Source organism: Caretta caretta, chromosome 12, assembly GCF_965140235.1.
Source record: "Caretta caretta isolate rCarCar2 chromosome 12, rCarCar1.hap1, whole genome shotgun sequence".
NCBI classification, from domain to species: domain Eukaryota; kingdom Metazoa; phylum Chordata; order Testudines; family Cheloniidae; genus Caretta; species Caretta caretta.
The window spans coordinates 34,386,697-34,405,245 of NC_134217.1; the positions used below are offsets into that span (position 1 = coordinate 34,386,697).

The 18,549-nt window shown below is 41.8% G+C and overlaps 1 protein-coding gene across 1 annotated transcript in view; it reads left to right on the forward strand.

Annotated features, from left to right (window-relative positions):
• CDH13 (cadherin 13) overlaps positions 1-18,549 on the forward strand; it is a 778,625-nt gene that overhangs the window by 245,218 nt on the left and 514,858 nt on the right. Inside the window, exon 3 of the mRNA XM_048817138.2 lies at positions 17,631-17,839. Within this exon, the coding sequence (XP_048673095.2) occupies positions 17,631-17,839 (209 nt within the window). The remainder of the gene's footprint in view (positions 1-17,630; positions 17,840-18,549) is intronic.

An 18,549-nucleotide genomic window follows, 5' to 3' on the forward strand; every position in this document is an offset into this window, starting at 1 on the left:
AATCATCATTTCTACAAGACACGTTGATTTTTAATAACTTTTTTGTATTGCGTATCTTTTTAAAGAAAACTGTTTGACCTTCAGAAGCCATTAGATCTGTCAGTTGTTAGTAATACATTTCCCATCCTCCCATGCAACTGCCAATTTTTAAAGCCTCTAAAGAGTCAGGATACAATTCCTATTATCAGTTAATTTTTAGCTTCAATATGGGGTGCTAAGGGATCTTGCCTTATTTGTAGAAGTTTGCTAATGATAAAGGGGTCAGGATGCAAGGAGCAGATATACAGAGGCAAGTTTCTGTTGCTATGCAGGGAGCCTGCTCTAGGTCAGTGCTTCTCAAGCTATCTGATGTGGGGGACCGGCAATTTTTTCCCCAATAAGCGCACAGACCGGCAGCTGATGGCTCGCGGACCGGCACTGGTCCGTGGACCACCACTTTGAGTAGCACTGCCCTAGAGAACAGAAACCCATAGGAGAAGCTTGGAAGCAGGGACTCTGGAGTCTTAGCAGTTATCAGGTAGGAAGGGGCTGAGCCATTATCTCTTCTGTCAGAAGTGGGTAGGAAGTAGAAATACAGCTGTTATGTTCGGAGCCGGGTACCCTCCTAGGCCTTCAGCAAGGCGGTGTGTCTGTGACTTGTGATTATAAGGGCTGGAATTAGAGACGACATAAAGCAGAGCTCTTGCAGGCTCCATAAGCACAGTATGATCACTGAACTCTACATGTCTGAGAGAGACTGGCTAGCTGTCCAGCTCCCAAGGGAGTCAATAAAGGAGGGTAACTACTGTCCATTGCTAGAGAGAGGGCCCTGTGTGGACTCAGGCCTGGGCTTGGGGGGCCCCCCATCAAACTAATGCCCTGGAGCTGCTGTTGGGGGAAGGCTCAGAGGAAGGGAGAAGAGTCTCTCATTCCTGTTGCTGGTCCAGGGGAAAGGGCAGAGAACTAAACTGAGTCGTCTTTGTTGCTTTGCTGCTCTTGCCCTGAGCTGCAAGAGCAGCTGCCTCCCACACTCTAGGTCTGGCTCTAGAATGTACTGTCTGGCCTGCTGCCATCTCCCCAGTTGTTTGTCCGTTGTCCTCACCCACTTCCATTCTTTAGTGCTTACTAGACTTGGGTTGTGGTGTTCTATGAATCATTACAAACGTCCTAAAATAAGAGCTCTCAATAGCATTTGCTGCTGTTCGCTTTTCTGTGCCTAGCTAACAGGGCTCAGGTTACCCACCCTGCCTGTATTGCTGAATTCTTTGAGCAGAGCTGGATTCTTTTCAGAGCAATGGGTTCTGTGCCAGCTGGGAGTTTAACAGTTGCTTTCTGTATGTAGCTGCTGCTTCCTCACCTCTCATCACCAGACTCCCCCACCTCACCCCTCTGCCCTAATCCAACTGAACTATGAAAGAGAGATCAAGTCCTGTTACAATTAAAACATGATCTAAAATTAACTGTTAAACTGAATGAATAAACCTAAAGGCTAAAATCCTGGTCTCTCTGAAGTCAGAGGCAAAACTCCCATTGACTTCAATGGGCTAAGATTGCAACCACAGAATGAGCTATTAAAGTTGTCTATTAAAGTTGGCATAATGCTATAGAACCAGGGCTATTAAAGTTTGCATAATGCTAACCTAACCTAACGCTGATAACACCCACACTTAAATACTTCAGAATTTTTTAGTTTACTAGTACATTGACCCACAGCCTTTCCCTTCAAACTAAACGGCGAAGATTGAAATTGATTAGCTGACTTGGACTCAGGAGCACAATACAGTGTGAATTGAAGTGTCCCTTGTGAAAATCAATCTTAAAAAACTGGGTATGCCGTGCATTGCAGGTGAGAGTATTTCACTTTTGCACCAATGGACAGAAAGACATTATTTCTGTATGAAAAGAATTATCCTTTGGTTCTGATTAAAAAATGTTTTCTTAAACAGAAAGTACATATGGGTTGTAGCTGCTTTTCAAGCTTACTTTTATTTATTTATTTAGCCTCCAGCTACACCACTACAGGCTCTGATCTTGCCATTAAGGAGTCCAGTCCCCTAGCATGGTGTTGGAGGTGCTTGTCTTTCAGAGGAGATGCAAAACTGGGATTCTAAAACTTTTGGATATTAAAGATGGCAATATTTGCATGAGAAAGCTTGTAAGCTTCTGGTCTGCTGGCCAGATTCCAGTTGGATAATTACTTTCTGCCTGCCTAAATCTTCCCCTGTAGTTTCAATCAGATATAGTATCCTTCAGTCCCTATCATAAACTGTTGCTGGGTACCCTTAACCAGCTGTTCCACCAAAGAGGCAGGCCCACTCCAGTGATTGTGTGAAGTGATGCCTTTATAGTGTTTACAAGGGTCTTTTTCTAAATATAAGCTCTTATTCATATTAAGTCTGTCTGTTTAGCTGGCTAGCTATCAGAATTCTATGTATGCACGCAGCTGCAGAATATGCACATATATATTGTGCTTTCATACCTTTTTTTTTAATAGTCCAAAATAGTTCTCAAGCAATTTTAGACAAATGATAAACAGGCAGGCTCAGAACTGTGGATCCCATACTTCAGCTCAAAGCAAATTGAAGCATTTGAGTGTTAAAACCCTGAAAATGGGGCTTTGAAATAGAAACATCTCAGCATAACGAACTCCGGCATGTAAGAACCATGCTGCAGCTTGTGTTTTCTCAGTGTACCGCTTACAGGAAGGATCTAGGAGTTAAACATTTCCTGTTTTAAAACTGGATTCATTAAAACATCTGTGGTTCATTATCACACTGGTGTGAAAGCCTCACATATGTTACCCATCATAATTGTGGGGTGGGTGGATAGGAGGGAAGGAGCTTGGAAAAGAGTCCCACAAACCTCAGATTCCTTGTTCTGATCTACAAAAGGTAACGTTCCCAGTCACACCTTCAATTCCCTATCATTACAGTAATGGGCTTGGGATCCCATGCAAGAAACCTCCAGTTGCCAAAGTTGCCTCTGCTGATGGAAGGCTATGATTAAAACCACACATACACACTCTCTGATTAATTTAGTTAGTGGGCATATATATTATACCAAATACATATGGTGAAAAGATTTTCTTAAAAATAAAGGCTGGAGAGCCTAATGCTGAGAAATGAACAGAGAGAGAAGTGACATACATGTTGTTTTTCATTGGGAGATGGTTGGCAGTGCTTCCATTCGGCTCGCACAGGGTTTTGGAGACTGTTTCATACCATATGGCATATTAAACACAATAAACATGTTCACTTGGCAGTGGGGGCATGACAAGGAACATCAGAAGGCATCAATAAATGAATAACTTTGCCTTCGTGTAAATAAAACTTAGATGGTTATGTTTTAATTCCCTGATAACTTCTTATCTGGACACAGCCATTTATAATCATGACTGGTATGTGATTTCCAGCAGTGTAGATTATAGAATAGTTGAATGATTTATTATTATTTGTATTGCAGTAGCGCCTCTGATCCTCAGTCATGGCCTGCTGTGCGAGGTAGTATACAAAGAGAGAACAAAAAAAGGTGGTCTTTGCCCTAAGGAGTTTTACAGTCTAATTTGATTAAACTTCTTAAGCACTAACTAAAGTTACTCCTGTGAACATTTATTTTAAACTTCAAGTGTGAGAGTTCCCTTTTAAGCAGGTTACTATTTATTTGATCTGTTAAATCCCAGCTATACAGTATGCATGTCTGTTATGTGAGAGCAGTTGCACTGAGTCTTTTGTCCTTATTTCTTGTAATATTCACCACGTCTCATCTGTCTGTTTTTCACCCGCTTCATCATATCTGAACACCTAAACATCAGATAATGGGCCAAATTCTCTTCTGCTGTAAACAGACTATTAGAGGATTTGGTCCAATGACTAAATCTTCTTCCTCCCACGCCCACACAACCCCTCCAACAACATTTTTTGACTATTTAAAACATGCACTATCCTGCAGACATACTTTGATTTTAGGTTATTCACGGACATCTTTTTCACTTACTTGAACTATTTTTTAGGGCCAAATTAGAAGAGAAAATTGAGATGAATGGATTCTTCTAATTGCACTTTGACAGTAACCTGTTGCAAGCAGGAGGGATTTCCCATTTCTAGGAAAATCCAATCTTACCCCTTCTTGAAGTTTGACTGTACTGGTAACGCAGATAACAACCAACCAAGCTTCAGCCTGAGCTTTCCACCCAGGTATGGTTGTTCCTAAGACTCTGGCTCAGACCCAAGTTTGCTTTGTTCTTGAGAGAGAGGCTGTAGCCCCTTTTGATTCAGCTAGATCCAGGTAGGATATTAGACTTTGAGTATGACTCAGCAGTACTTGTGTGGCATTTCAGTGTTTTCCTTTCTCTTTCTTAACTAAGGCCCAAATTCATGGACCCAGTATACAGCCAGCTTGGGAATACACAGCCTGGGCCAGGGAAATGAATCCTTACCATAAAGTTGTGGAACAGCTGTGGGACTCTTCCATGGAGACTGCATTAGCTGAAGTAGCTTGCCATAGCCCAGTATCCCCTGATTGAACGGTAGGACAGGAATGCCTGCACAATGGAATATCCTCTGTCCTGGGTCCCCTGTGATGTGAGCACAGAACGGATGGTGCAGAACTCTTGTGCAAGACCTAAAACCAAATTCCCACCTTTCCTTTGTACAGAGAAATCACAACGATTCTGGTGAAAAGCTGGGTTTGCTCCCGAAATTCAGATTTACCATACTTATCTTCAACTCTTTACAGTTTTGCTCAACCTACTTCTCTATCACTGCTGGGCCCTCATATTCCTCCATATTGTGTTCGTGTGGCTCCCTTTGTCTCCTCCCATTCACTCTTGGTTTCACTCCTACACACAATCAGATTCTCACTGCTTCTTTCTCTCTCCTTCATATCCCTTCCCAAAACACTTTTTTCATTGCCTGCCCTCTTTCTTTTCCACCATCATCTTCACATCTTCTGTTCCTGAGATCAGAGCCAAATTCTGTGGTGGAACTGGGAATTTAGGGCATCGGTGTTTTGCTTGAAACATGGCAAGGAAGTAGCATTCCACTTTTCATACAGCCCTGTTTTTCCACCAGTTGGAAAAAGTGCCAATTTCGTAAAAGCCAGAGAGATGGAGGAGCAGACTATGAAGGGGGTTGAAATGACAGGTTCACAACTCCAAATGAATATAAAATATACATCCAAATATCTCTTCTGATTGCATGTGTCCAAGCAGCATGAGCTCTTGGGTTTCTTTGCAATGCTCACAGATGTTGGCGATGCAGGAATCTAGAAATTGGTGAATGCTGAATAGCGCTGCTGGAGAAATGCACGACTAGAAAGTCTAAAACCTCTTTTTTTTGAACCATTGGGAAGCATAACTTTTTTTAATGTAGCCAACAGTGCTGTGCTTGGTGACGTTAGAGGTCGGAACTGTGATCTGTTTTCAAAACTTTGTGATCTGTGATCTGAAAACTTTCCCTATTTGTTCAGCTTTTTTTTTAAAACTGTTACTAGGAGACTCCTCTCTTCTGACACACTTAACTTGCCAAAGTGGCAGCTGCCAAACTTTACCAACTGTGAACTATTAATACATTAGTAAATTTCCTGGAGCTTTTTATTATTGGAGGGCGGCTTTTATGCAAAAGAATCCACTTAAAATCTCTCCATCAGGATGGGATCTGCATCAAGCAACTGAATGAAAAATTTCAGTTTTTAATCCCCACAATTTGTGTGTGTGTGTGTGTGTGTGTGGGGGGGGGGGGGGGGGCTGCCTTTTTGCAAGCTGACGGTACCATGAGATTTCTGTGTGGCTATTAAAATGCCTGGCATGTATCATTGACAGGAGCTGCATTCATATGGTGCTTTTGGTACTAGGGCAGGCGGCTAATACAGAGCTTTCCATCAGGATCTAACTGCAGTTACATGAATCTTACCACCAGTGCTCCATGGTCTCAATTAACATACAGAGTGCTCTGAGATCATTGGCTCTGATGTGTCATACAGCCTTATTATTGTCAGGTTGTTTGGAGCAGCACATCCCATGTCAGTGTGTTCTTTCTCTGCTGCAGTGTAAGACTTGGTTGGCAGGGGCCTGCAGGATGGGGAAGAGAGGAGGAGTAGGGGGAGGCTGGAGAATTCATCTGGAGGGAGTGGGATGGCCAAGGGCAACAGAGGCTTTTGTCTTATTTATGGTACCATTTTGGATTAACCTTTATTCAGTGAAATAATGAACCTGCTGGGCCCAATTCTGCTCTGTTATACAACTGTCAGTCGAAGGTTACACTGAGGACAGTGATGCTAATTTAGAGTAAATGGGAGCAGGATTTGGGGCAGTATGTCTCATTTCTTTTTGATCCTCTGTCTCTTTTCTTTTCCTTCTATTCCTTCACCAATAAGTGGTATCCTTCTTTCCTCTAGCCACTTTTCATGTGTCTGATTTCTTCTCCTTTCTTCCGCCACCTCTATCTGCCTTCCTTTTCCAGTGGTGTTTTTTCTCTCCTTCCCTCATATTTTCATTTCTATCTTCCCCCTTAATGTATCTCTTCCCAAAATTTAGTGTCTCACTGCTTCCTTTCCTTCCTACCCCTTCACTGTCTCCCTCTTTCTCTCCTCTCACTTGCAGTGGTGCTGGGACAGTTTTTATAGTGGGGGTGCTAAGAGTCATTGAACCAAACCGTAAACCCTGTATATAATTGAAACTACTTCAAGCCAGGTGGTGCTGCAGGACCACTAGTTCTAGCACCTATGCTCACTTGTGCAGCTTTTCCCATTTTTGAGGATCCACTTTCCATTCCCCCATCTATTCAATCCTGACTCCTCCATTTACTCCTGGACACTTTTTTTTTTACTCACTCCCTCATGGTACTGCATCAGAGAAAACTAAGGCTGGAAGGGACCTCAGTCATCAAATCCAGCCTCCTGTGCTAAGGCTGGCCTGTAAACCTAGACCATCCCTGACTGGTGTTTGTCCAACCTGTTTTAGAAACCTCCATGAAGGGGATTCCACAATCTCCCTTGGAAGACTATTCCAGCATTTAACAACCCATATAGCTAGAAAGCTTTTCCTAACATCGAACCTAAAACTCCCTTCCTCCAGATTAAGACCATTACCTACTACTTCCTTCAGTGGACATGGAAAACAATTGATCATAGTAACCTTTATTACAGCCCTTAACATAGTGGTTCTCAACTGTGGTCCACTGCTTGTTCAGGGAAAGCCCCTGGCGCACCAGGCTGGTTTGTTTATCTGCCGCGTCCGCAGGTTTGGCCAATCGTGGCTCCCACTGGCCGCGGTTCACCGCTCCAGGCTAATGGGGGCTGCGGGAAGGGGCACAGGCCGAGGGGCTTTCCCTGAACAAGTGGTGGACTACAGTTGAGAACCACTGCCTTAACGTATCTGAAGACTGTTAACAGGTCCCCCATCCGTTGTCTTTTCAGAAAACTAAACATGCCCAGTTTTTTTAACCTTACCTTACAGGTCAGGGTTTCTAAACCTTTTATCATTGTTATTGCTCTCCTCTGCACACTCTTTCCAATTTGATCCAATCTTTCCTATAGTGCGGGTCCCAGAACTGGATACAGTGCTCGAGCAGAGGCCTTAGCAGTGCTGAGTAGAGTGGGACAATTAACTCCTGGGTCTTACCTACAACTAATACCTCCTGCTAATACATCCCAGAATGATATTATCCTTTTTGACAACTCCATCACATTGCTGACTTCTATTCAATGTGTCGTCCACTATAACACCCAGATTCTTTTCAGCAGTAATATCCCCTAATTCTTTATTCCCCATTTTGTAGTTGTGCATTTGACTTTTCCTTCCTAAGTGTAGTACTTTGCACTTATTTTTGTTGAGTTCAGGCTAAGCTTCTGTGTTGTCAAAGTTGTTTTTGAATTCTAATCTTGTTCTCCAAATTGTTTGCAACCCCTCCCATATTGGTGTCATCCACGAATTTTATACGCATGCTCTCCACTCCATTATTCAAGTCATTAATGAATAGTACTGGATCCAGACCTGCCCCCCCGTGGAACCCTACTATATATGTCCTCCCAGTTTGACAGAAAACCATTGATAACTACTCTGAGTATGGTCTTTCAACCAGTTATAGTACTTTATAGTAAATTTACCACTTTATAGTAAATTCATCTAGACCACATGTCCCTAGTTTGCTTATGAGAATGTCCTGTGGAACTGTGTGAAAAGCCTTATAAAATCAAGATATATCATGTCTACTGTTTCCCCCATCCACTAGGTAAGCAACCCTGTCAAAGAAGGAAATTAGGTTGGTTTAGTATGATTTGTTCCTGGCAAATCCATGCTGGGTATTCCTTATAACCGACCATCCTCGAAGAGCTTACAAATTGAAAAAATAATTTTGTTCCAGTATCTTTCTAGGTGTCAAAGTTAGGCTGACTGGTCTATAATTTCCTTTTTTCTCCCCCTTTTAAAGATAGTCACTATGTTTGCTCTATTCCAGTCTTCTGGGACCTCACACATACTCAAGGAGTTCTCAAAGATAATTACTAATGGTTCAAGATTGCTTCAACCAGTTCCTTAAGTACGATAGGATGAATTTCATCAGGACCTACCCCTTGAATACATCTAACTAGTCTAAATGTTCTTTAATCTGTTCTTTCTCTTTTTTGCTTTGTGTTCCTTCCCTCTTGTTGGTAACATTAATTGTGTTGAGTATCTGGTCCCCATTAACCTTTATAGTAAAAGCTGGAAAAAATAGGCATTAAACACCTGAGTCTTCTTGATGTCATCATTCATTAGTTCTCCTTCACTGCTAAGTAAAGCACTTATGCTTTCCTTCATCTTTTTTCTTGCTCCTAATGTATTTCTACAGTGTCTTCATATTGCCTTATGTCCTTTGCTAAGTGTAACTCATTTTGTACCTTAGCAAGTTCTGATTTTGTTCCAATATATCTGATATTCTTTTGTACTCCTCCTTACTAATTAGTCTGTTTCCACTTTTTGTGGGATTCCTTTTTGAGTTTTAGGTCATAAAAGATCTCCTGGTGGAGCCATATTGGCTTCTTTCTATTCTTCTAATCTTTTGCATCAGGATAGTTTGTAGTTGTGCCTTTAATATTGTCTCCTTGAGAAACTGCTAGTTCTTCTGATCTCCTATTGCCCTTAGTTTTTCTTCCCATGGAACCTTACATACAAGTTCTGAGTTTGTCTGCTATTTTGAAGTCCATTATCCTTTTTCTGCTGCTCTCACTCCTTCCTTTTTCATGATCACTTTCACCCAAATTGCCTTCTACCTACAGATTTGCTACCAGTTCCTCCCTGTTGGTCAGAATCAAATCTAAAGTAGCTATCTGCCAGCCCTTCAGAGTCTCAATGCGTGGATGAGATGATGGTGTAGAGAGGAGGGGTTTAGATTTATTAGGAACTGGGGAAACCTTTGGGATGGGGGGAGCCTATACAGGAAGGATGGGCTCCACCTAAACCAAAGTGGATCCAGACTGCTGGCACTTAACCTTAAAAAGGTTGCAGAGCAGTTTTTAAACTAAGAGATGGGCGGGGGGAGCCGATTGTTGCAGAGGCGCATGTGGATCGGACAAAGACTTCTCTTAGCGGAGAGTCTATTGATAGAGATTCTCTAGGTTTTAGTCAGGAGGAAGGGATGGAAGAGGATAAAGTATGGGCCAGATAAGATGAGAAACGTTCACATAAAGAATCTGACACATCAGAAAAGGGCAGGCAAACAATGACAAGTTTTTAAAGTGCTTGTACACAAATGCTAGAAGTCTAAATAATAAGACGGGTGAATTAGAGTGCCTTGTGTTAAAGGAGGATATTGATATAATAGGCATCACAGAAACCGGGTGGAGTGAGGACAATCAATGGGACACAATCATTCCGGGGTACAAAATATATCAGAAGGACAAAACAGGTCCTGCAGGGCTGGGGAGTGGCACTATATGTGAAAGAAAATGTAGAATCAAATTAAATAAAAATCTTAAATGAATCCACATGTTCCATAGAATCTCTGTGGACAGTAATTCCATGCTCTAATAAGAATATAACAGTAGGGATCTATTATCGACCACCTGACCAGGACAGTGATAGTGACGATGAAATGCTAAGAGAGATTAGAAAGGCTATCAAAATAAAAAACTCAATAATAGTGGGGGATTTCAATTATCCCCATATTGACTGGATACATGTCACCTCAGCACGAAATGCAGAGACAAAATTTCTCGATACTTTAAATGACTGCTTCTTGGAGCAGCTGGTACAGGAACCAACAAGGGGAGAGGAAACTCTCGATCTAGTCCTGAGTGGAGCGCAGGATCTGGTCCAAGAGGTAACTATAACGGGACTGCTTGGAAATAGTGACCATAATATAACAACATTTAACATTCCTGTGGTGGGGAGAACACCTCAATAGCCCAACACTGTGGCATTTAATTTCAGAAAGGGAAACTATTCACAAATGAGGAGGTTAGTTAAACAGAAATTAAAAGGTACAGTGACTAGAGTGAAATCCCTGCAAGCTGCATGGACACTTTTCAAAGACACCATAATAGAGGCTCAACTTAAACATATACCCAAATTAAAAAACACAATAAAAGAACTAAAAAAGAGCCACCGTGGCTTAACAACCATGTAAAAAAAACAGTGAGAGATAAAAAGGCATCTTTTAAAAAGTGGAAGTCAAATCCTAGTGAGGTAAATGGAAAGAAGCATAAACACTGACAGATTAAGTGTAAAAATATAATAAGAAAAACCAAAAAGGAGTTTGAAGAACAGCTAGCCAAAAACTCAAAGGTAATAACAAAATGTTTTTTTAAGTACATCAGAAGCAGGAAGCCTGCTAAACAACCAGTGGGGCCCCTGGATGATCGAGATACAAAAGGAGCACTTAAAGACGATAAAGTCATTGTGGAGAAACTAAATGAATTCTTTGCTTCAGTCTTCATGGCTGAGGATGTTAGGGAGATTCCCAAACCTAGGAGCAGTCTTTTGTAGGTGGCAAATCTGAGGAATTCACAGATTGACATGTCACTAGAGAAGGTTTTGGAATTAATTGAGAAACTTAAAAGTAACAAGTCACTGGGACCAGATGGTATTCACTAAAGAGGGGAACTCAAATCTGAAATTGCGGAACTATTAACTATGGTTTGTAACCTGTCCTTTAAATCAGCTACTGTACCCAATGACTGGAAGATAGCTAATGTAACTCCAATATTTAAGAAGGGCTCTAGAGGTGATCCTGGTAATTACAAACTGGTAAGTCTAACATCAGTACCGGGCAAATTAGTTGAAACAATAGTAAAGAATAAAATTGTCAGGTACATAGAACATAAATTGTTGGGCAAAAGTCAACATGGTTTCTGTAAAGGGAAATCATGTCTTACTGATCTATTAGAGTTCTTTGAGGGGGTCAACAAACATGTGGCCAAGAAGGATCCAGAGGACATAGTGTACTTAGATTTCCAGAAAGCCTTTGACAAGGTCCCTCACCAAAGGTTCATATGTAAATTAAGTTGTCATGGGATAAGAGGGAAGATCCTTTCATTGATTGAGAACTGGTTAAAAGACAGAGAACAAAGGGTAGGAATAAATGGTAAATTTTCAGAATGGAGAGGGGTAACTAGTGGTGTTCCCCAAGGGTCAGTCCTAGGACCAATCTATTCAACTTATTCATAAATGATCTGGAGAAAGAGGTAAACAGTGAGGTGGCAAAGTTTGCAGATGAAACTAAACTGCTCAAGATAGTTGAGACCAAAGCAAACTGTGAAGAACTTCAAAAAGATCTCACAAAACTAAGTGATTGGGCAACAAAATGGCAAATGAAATTTAATGTGGATAAATGTAAAGTAATGCACATTGAAAAAAATAACCCCAACTATACGTACAATATGATGGGGGCTAATTTAGTTACAACTAATCAGGAGAGAGATCTTGGAGTCATCGTGGATAGTTCTCTGAAGATGTCCACGCAGTGTGCAGCGGCAGCCATAAAAGCAAATGGGATGTTAGGAATCATTAAAAAAGGGATAGAGAATAAGACTGAGAATATCTTATTGCCCTTATATAAATCTATGGTACACCCACATCTTGAATACTGTGTACAGATGTGGTCCTCTCATCTCAAAAAAGATATACTGGCATTAGAAAAGGTTCAGAAAAGGGCAACTAAAATTATTAGGGGTTTGGAACGGGTCCCATATGAGGAGAGATTAAAGAGGCTAGGACTTTTCAGCTTGGAAAAAAGGAGACTAAGGGGGGATATGATAGAGGTATATAAAATCATGAGTGGTGTAGGAGAAAGTGAATAAGGAAAAGTTATTTACTTGTTCCCATTATATAAGAACTAGAGGCCACCAAATGAAATTAATGGGTAGCAGGTTTAAAACAAATAAAAGGAAGTTCTTCACTCAGCACACAGTCAACCTGTGGAACTCCTTGCCTGAGGAGGTTGTGAAGGCTAGGACTATAACAGGGTTTAAAAGAGAACTGGATAAATTCATGGAGGTTAAGTCCATTAATGGCTATTAGCCAGGATGGGTAAGGAATGGTGTCCCTAGCCTCTGTTTGTCAGAGGGTGGAGATGGATGGCAGGAGAGAGATCACTAGATCATTACCTGTTAGGTTCACTCCCTCTGGGGCACCTGGCATTGGCCACTGTTGTTACACAGAATACTGGGCTGGATGGACCTTTGTTCTGACCCTGAATGGCCATTCTTATGTTCTCCCAGTACACCATGCTGGCTGAGAGGGTAGGGGCTGGTATTGTCCCTGGTATTGTCCAAGCTGATATTCCTTAACCAGTCTGATGCCTTAGTGCTTAGTCTGCCACATACTGTAACCACTTGCCCTTTGCAGCCGCTTCTGGTTCAATTTAGCATCTGAGGTTCTGATTTGTCAGAGGTGCTTAGCACCTGCACTCCCATTGACATCAGTTGGAGTTGTGGGTACCATTGCCTCTGAAAATCAGCCCTAGTGTGTATTTTAGGCTGCACTCCACAATGCATCACATGGTAACAAGCTTCACTCAAACTGAAGAATCAGCAAAGGGCCACAGATTTCCCATCTCTGCAAGTTTCTGGTGGTGGGGTTCAAATGCAGTGGATTTCCAGGTGGAAATTTGACTAGGTCTACAGTCCCCTGGCAGTCCAGGTCCCAGAACTGCAGTGCTGTGAATGTATGCTTAATCCACAGCATTGGTGGAATGAGGTCATATGAGAAATTTACCTGCAGGTCTGTTATGCCAGTCAGTTGTAGATGGTCTCTGTAGTGTGTGTCCAGTCATGGTACAGTACAAAATTATTCTGTATCTGAGACCACAGCTTTGGTTCCAGTATTGGTCATGGCTGTGATAGAATCTAGGAATTTCTTGACCATAAAAACAACAACTGAACCTAACAGGATAATCTCAACAGTGGATTTAGCCAGTTAATCATTTTGAAGCTGCTTTATTTTTAATAACTAATGCCTTTGATCTTCTATAATTTCTGGGTGCTTGTCTGTAGCCATAAACAACAACAGTTTTTAAAGATCCACTACAGAAGGGAAAACAAGATCAAAACAGCAAGCAGCCCACAATGAACTTAAAAGAAGTTCACTGTACCAGCAGCTTAATAAGCAATCTGGAAATCTAGGGTGGATCTCCTTTTAAAAAAAACAAACCCCACACCAAACACATGCAATCCATCTTTCTCAACTGGAGAAACCTAAAAGATTTATGGTGCAACTACAAGTCTGTGGTGAAGACTTCTTAATCACATGGTTTATTATGAGGTCTAAAGCTGACATGATGTAACTGAGATTCCATTTTAATGAAGTGTGTAATTACTGCAGGCAATGGTATTCACAGTATTTAAAGGCTAGGAGCACCTGCTAAACCTCCAAGGTCTTTAGGGGCAAAACTGTCTGTAGTATAAATCTGTAATGGTTAAGGAGACTCACACAGCTCAAGAAAAACCCATTCTACATGTACTGAACTAACTCGGGTTACTCATCATTTACCAAAAAGAAAAGGAGTACTTAGAATCATAGAATATAAGGGTTGGAAGGGACCCCAGAAGGTCATCTAGTCCAACCCCCTGCTCGAAGCAGGACCAATTCCCAGTTAAATCATCCCAGCCAGGGCTTTGTCAAGCCTGACCTTAAAAACCTCCAAGGAAGGAGATTCTACCACCTCCCTAGGTAACGCATTCCAGTGTTTCACCACCCTCTTAGTGAAAAAGTTTTTCCTAATATCCAATCTAAACCTCCCCCACTGCAACTTGAGACCATTACTCCTCGTTCTGTCATCTGCTACCATTGAGAACAGTCTAGAGCCATCCTCTTTGGAACCCCCTTTCAGGTAGTTGAAAGCAGCTATCAAATCCCCCCTCATTCTTCTCTTCTGCAGGCTAAACAATCCCAGCTCCCTCAGCCTCTCCTCATAACTCATGTGTTCCAGACCCCTAATCATTTTTGTTGCCCTTCGCTGGACTCTCTCCAATTTATCCACATCCTTCTTGAAGTGTGGGGCCCAAAACTGGACACAGTACTCCAGATGAGGCCTCACCAATGTCGAATAGAGGGGAACGATCACGTCCCTCAATCTGCTCGCTATGCCCCTACTTATACATCCCAAAATGCCATTGGCCTTCTTGGCAACAAGGGCACACTGCTGACTCATATCCAGCTTCTCGTCCACTGTCACCCCTAAGTCCTTTTCCGCAGAACTGCTGCCTAGCCATTCGGTCCCTAGTCTGTAGCTGTGCATTGGGTTCTTCCGTCCTAACTGCAGGACTCTGCACTTGTCCTTGTTGAACCTCATCAGATTTCTTTTGGCCCAATCCTCCAATTTGTCTAGGTCCTTCTGTATCCTATCCCTCCCCTCCAGCGTATCTACCACTCCTCCCAGTTTAGTATCATCCGCAAATTTGCTGAGAGTGCAATCCACACCATCCTCCAGATCATTTATGAAGATATTGAACAAAACCGGCCCCAGGACCGACCCTTGGGGCACTCCACTTGATACCGGCTGCCAACTAGACATGGAGCCTTTGATCACTACCCGTTGAGCCCGACAATCTAGCCAGCTTTCTACCCACCTTATAGTGCATTCTTCCAGCCCATACTTCCTTAACTTGCTGACAAGAATACTGTGGGAGACCGTGTCAAAAGCTTTGCTAAAGTCAAGAAACAATACATCCACTGCTTTCCCTTCATCCACAGAACCAGTAATCTCATCATAAAAGGCGATTGTGGCACCTTAGAGACTAACCAATTTATTTGAGCATGAGCTTTCGTGAGCTACAGCTCACTTCATCGGATGCATACTGTGGAAACTGCAGAAGACATTATATATACACAGAGACCATGAAACAATACCTCCTTCCACCCCACTCTCCTGCTGGTAATAGCTTATCTAAAGTGATCATCAAGTTGGGCCATTTCCAGCACAAATCCAGGTTTTCTCACCCTCCGTTCCCCCCCCCCCCAAACTCACTCTCCTGCTGGTAATAGCCCATCCAAAGTGACCACGCTCTTTAAAATGTGTATGATAATCAAGGTGGGCCATTTCCAGCACAAATCCAGGTTTTCTCACCCCCCCACCCCCCTCCGAAAACCACACACACAAACTCACTCTCCTGCTGGTAATAGCTCATCCAAAGCAACCACTCACTACTCTCCTGCTGGTAATAGCTCATCCAAAGCGACCACTCACTCCGTAGTGAGTGGTCGCTTTGGATGAGCTATTACCAGCAGGAGTTTGTGTGTGTGGTTTTTGGAGGGGGGTGGGGGGTGAGAACCTGGATTTGTGCTGGAAATGGCCCACCTTGATTATCATACACATTTTAAAGAGCGTGGTCACTTTGGATGGGCTATTACCAGCAGGAGAGTGAGTTTGGGGGGGGGGGGGCGGTGGGTGAGAAAACCTGGATTTGTGCTGGAAATGGCCCAACTTGATGATCACTTTAGATAAGCTATTACCAGCAGGAGAGTGGGGTGGAAGGAGGTATTGTTTCATGGTCACTGTGTATATATAATGTCTTCTGCAGTTTCCACAGTATGCATCCGATGAAGTGAGCTGTAGCTCACGAAAGCTCATGCTCAAATAAATTGGTTAGTCTCTAAGGTGCCACAAGTACTCCTTTTCTTTTTGCGAATACAGACTAACACGGCTGTTACTCTGAAACCTGTCATTTACCAAATGTAACCTATAACATCTAGCATACATTTTCACTGTATTGTGAAATAAGAAAGATAAAAGAAATGGGGATAGATACTTGTATCACCCCATAACTTATCAACTTGCAGTAGCTTGCTGATTGTGCATTTGAAATTAATGTAATTCATCACAGTATCTTTCTTAATTACCATCAATCTCTTGTTTCCCTTTTGTATGTTTTTTTTAGAGATCTCTTTAAAGAAGAATTGTGTTGTAATGAATTGTTGGTAAAGACGGTAGTATATTAAAATAAAGTTCTGACGATGCAGAGCAATAGCAAGTATGCAGAACATGTATATCTGAGCAACACTGTCTACCTTCACAAGGCTTAAAACAGTTTCTTGGTAGCATAAACACTTTCTATCTATGGATATATAGGGGCAGATCCCCAGCTGGTGTGCTCTCAATGATCTATGACCATTTATACTAGGGCTGAGGATCAATGGCATTATGACAATTTTGACCAGGATGAGGATCTGCCCCATAGTTTTATTAATGGTGGAAGTCTGACAAACACAAAGAACTATATTGCTCCATTGATGGTTGCTGTTAAATACGGTGCCCACACAATGGTAACTGGGATCCTGTATTTGGGTGATAGCTGTGTTTTTAAATGGTGGCTAATATAACTACCTTACTCGCTTAATTCTATATAACCTAAAATAGTCACCTTCATAGATCATCAGCCCTTTATAAAAGGATCTCAAATCAATAAATAAGATAAACATCCTGCAAACACAAAGTCCATACTACTCACAATTACAGTATTTTGAATTACATTTCATACTGTTACAATTATGGGGAAGATTTTTAAAAACATAAGAAGCAGGTAGGTGCTCACTTCCCATTGACGAATCAGTGGAAGTTGGCTGTCTATCTTCTATTTACAACTTTAAACAATAAGGAGGGTTAGTTTTAATGTGGAATTCATACATTTTGCCAGATATCTTAATAGTGACTTTCAAACTGTAGTATGCTTTCTGTCACACTTTTCAGTCATATAACATTTTTACAATAGAATATGTACACAGGTTAAAAACAACCAATTCCAGTCATGAAGGCAACATACTGGTTACCTTTAACTGTTTGGTTAGCCTTAAAGACTCTAGAGGTCCAATTACATGAACAACTCCATAATAAGTATTCTGTAGATACTACCTAGTATATGCAATTAGGTATGTATTTGCTGTTTGTGTGATCTTGATTTGAGTAGTCACAAAATGTCCATGACTGAAATTATTAATTCATGTCTTAGCTACCCAATTTTCCTGGTCAAATCTTGCATCCCTCCAAAACTGCACACACACAAGCTTGTCCACAAAGTGATGGTCATGCAAACAGAGAGCTTGACTGGAGACCACTTTGAAAATGTGCTCCATAGTTTGGAACTAGTTGTGTATGATATCTGTGGAGAAGGAAATCATGTATAAATGTTTGAAGTTTGTGTGCAGACCAATACTTACACTCTTGTTTCTTCTTCTTTCCCAGTGGTGTTTGATGACTGCAAGGGGAATGACAAGTTGAACTTTGAAGTTTCTAACCCAGACTTTAAGGTGGAACCCAATGGATCTTTAGTTGCACTGAAAAATATAACTGAAGCTGGCAGAGCTTTGTTCATCCATGCCCGGTCTGCCCAGGCTGAAGATATGGCAGAAGTTGTAGTTGTCGGAGGGAAAGACAATCATGGCTCTTTAAAGGTAATAAAAGACCAAAGTTCACAAGAGAATGTCAAGGAGGGTTGCCGTTTCAATGTAACTAACATATTAAACACTAGACAGCTTTACCTCCTTAAAAGAGAGATGTCATCAGACATAAGAACAGCCATACTGGGCCAGACCAGTGGTCCATCTAGCCCAAGATCCTGTCTTCTGACAGTGGCCAGTGCCAGGTGCCTCAGAGGGAATGAACAGAACAGGCAATCGAGTGATCCATCCCCTGTCCTCCACTTCCAGCCTCTGAAAAACAAAGGCTAGGGACACTCAGAGCATGATGTTACATGCCTGACCATCCTGGCTAATAGCCGTTAATTGACCCATAGTCCAAATATTATTTTAATATTCTGAACTCTTGAAATTAGGTCTGTTGTATGATATTGAGTCACTACATATTTCCTAGGCACCAACAGAGAATTGATAATGCCAATGAAGGCCAGATATCAACAAAAGAACCATTCATAGAAAACAACCCTTCTGCAAGGACACACATCAGCTTTGTTGAGGGTAGCTCATAAGAGGCTGAACCCTAATAACCTTACTGGTGCAAATCAATGGGGCTAGACAGCCATGGTGTGGCCCTTACTGAGGATCTGAGAAGACTTACTGTAAACATGTAATTTAGGTCCTACAAATCCTTAACATTCATTAGAAATCTAAGAGTGACATGGGAATGAATTCCAGCCTACGGCTCT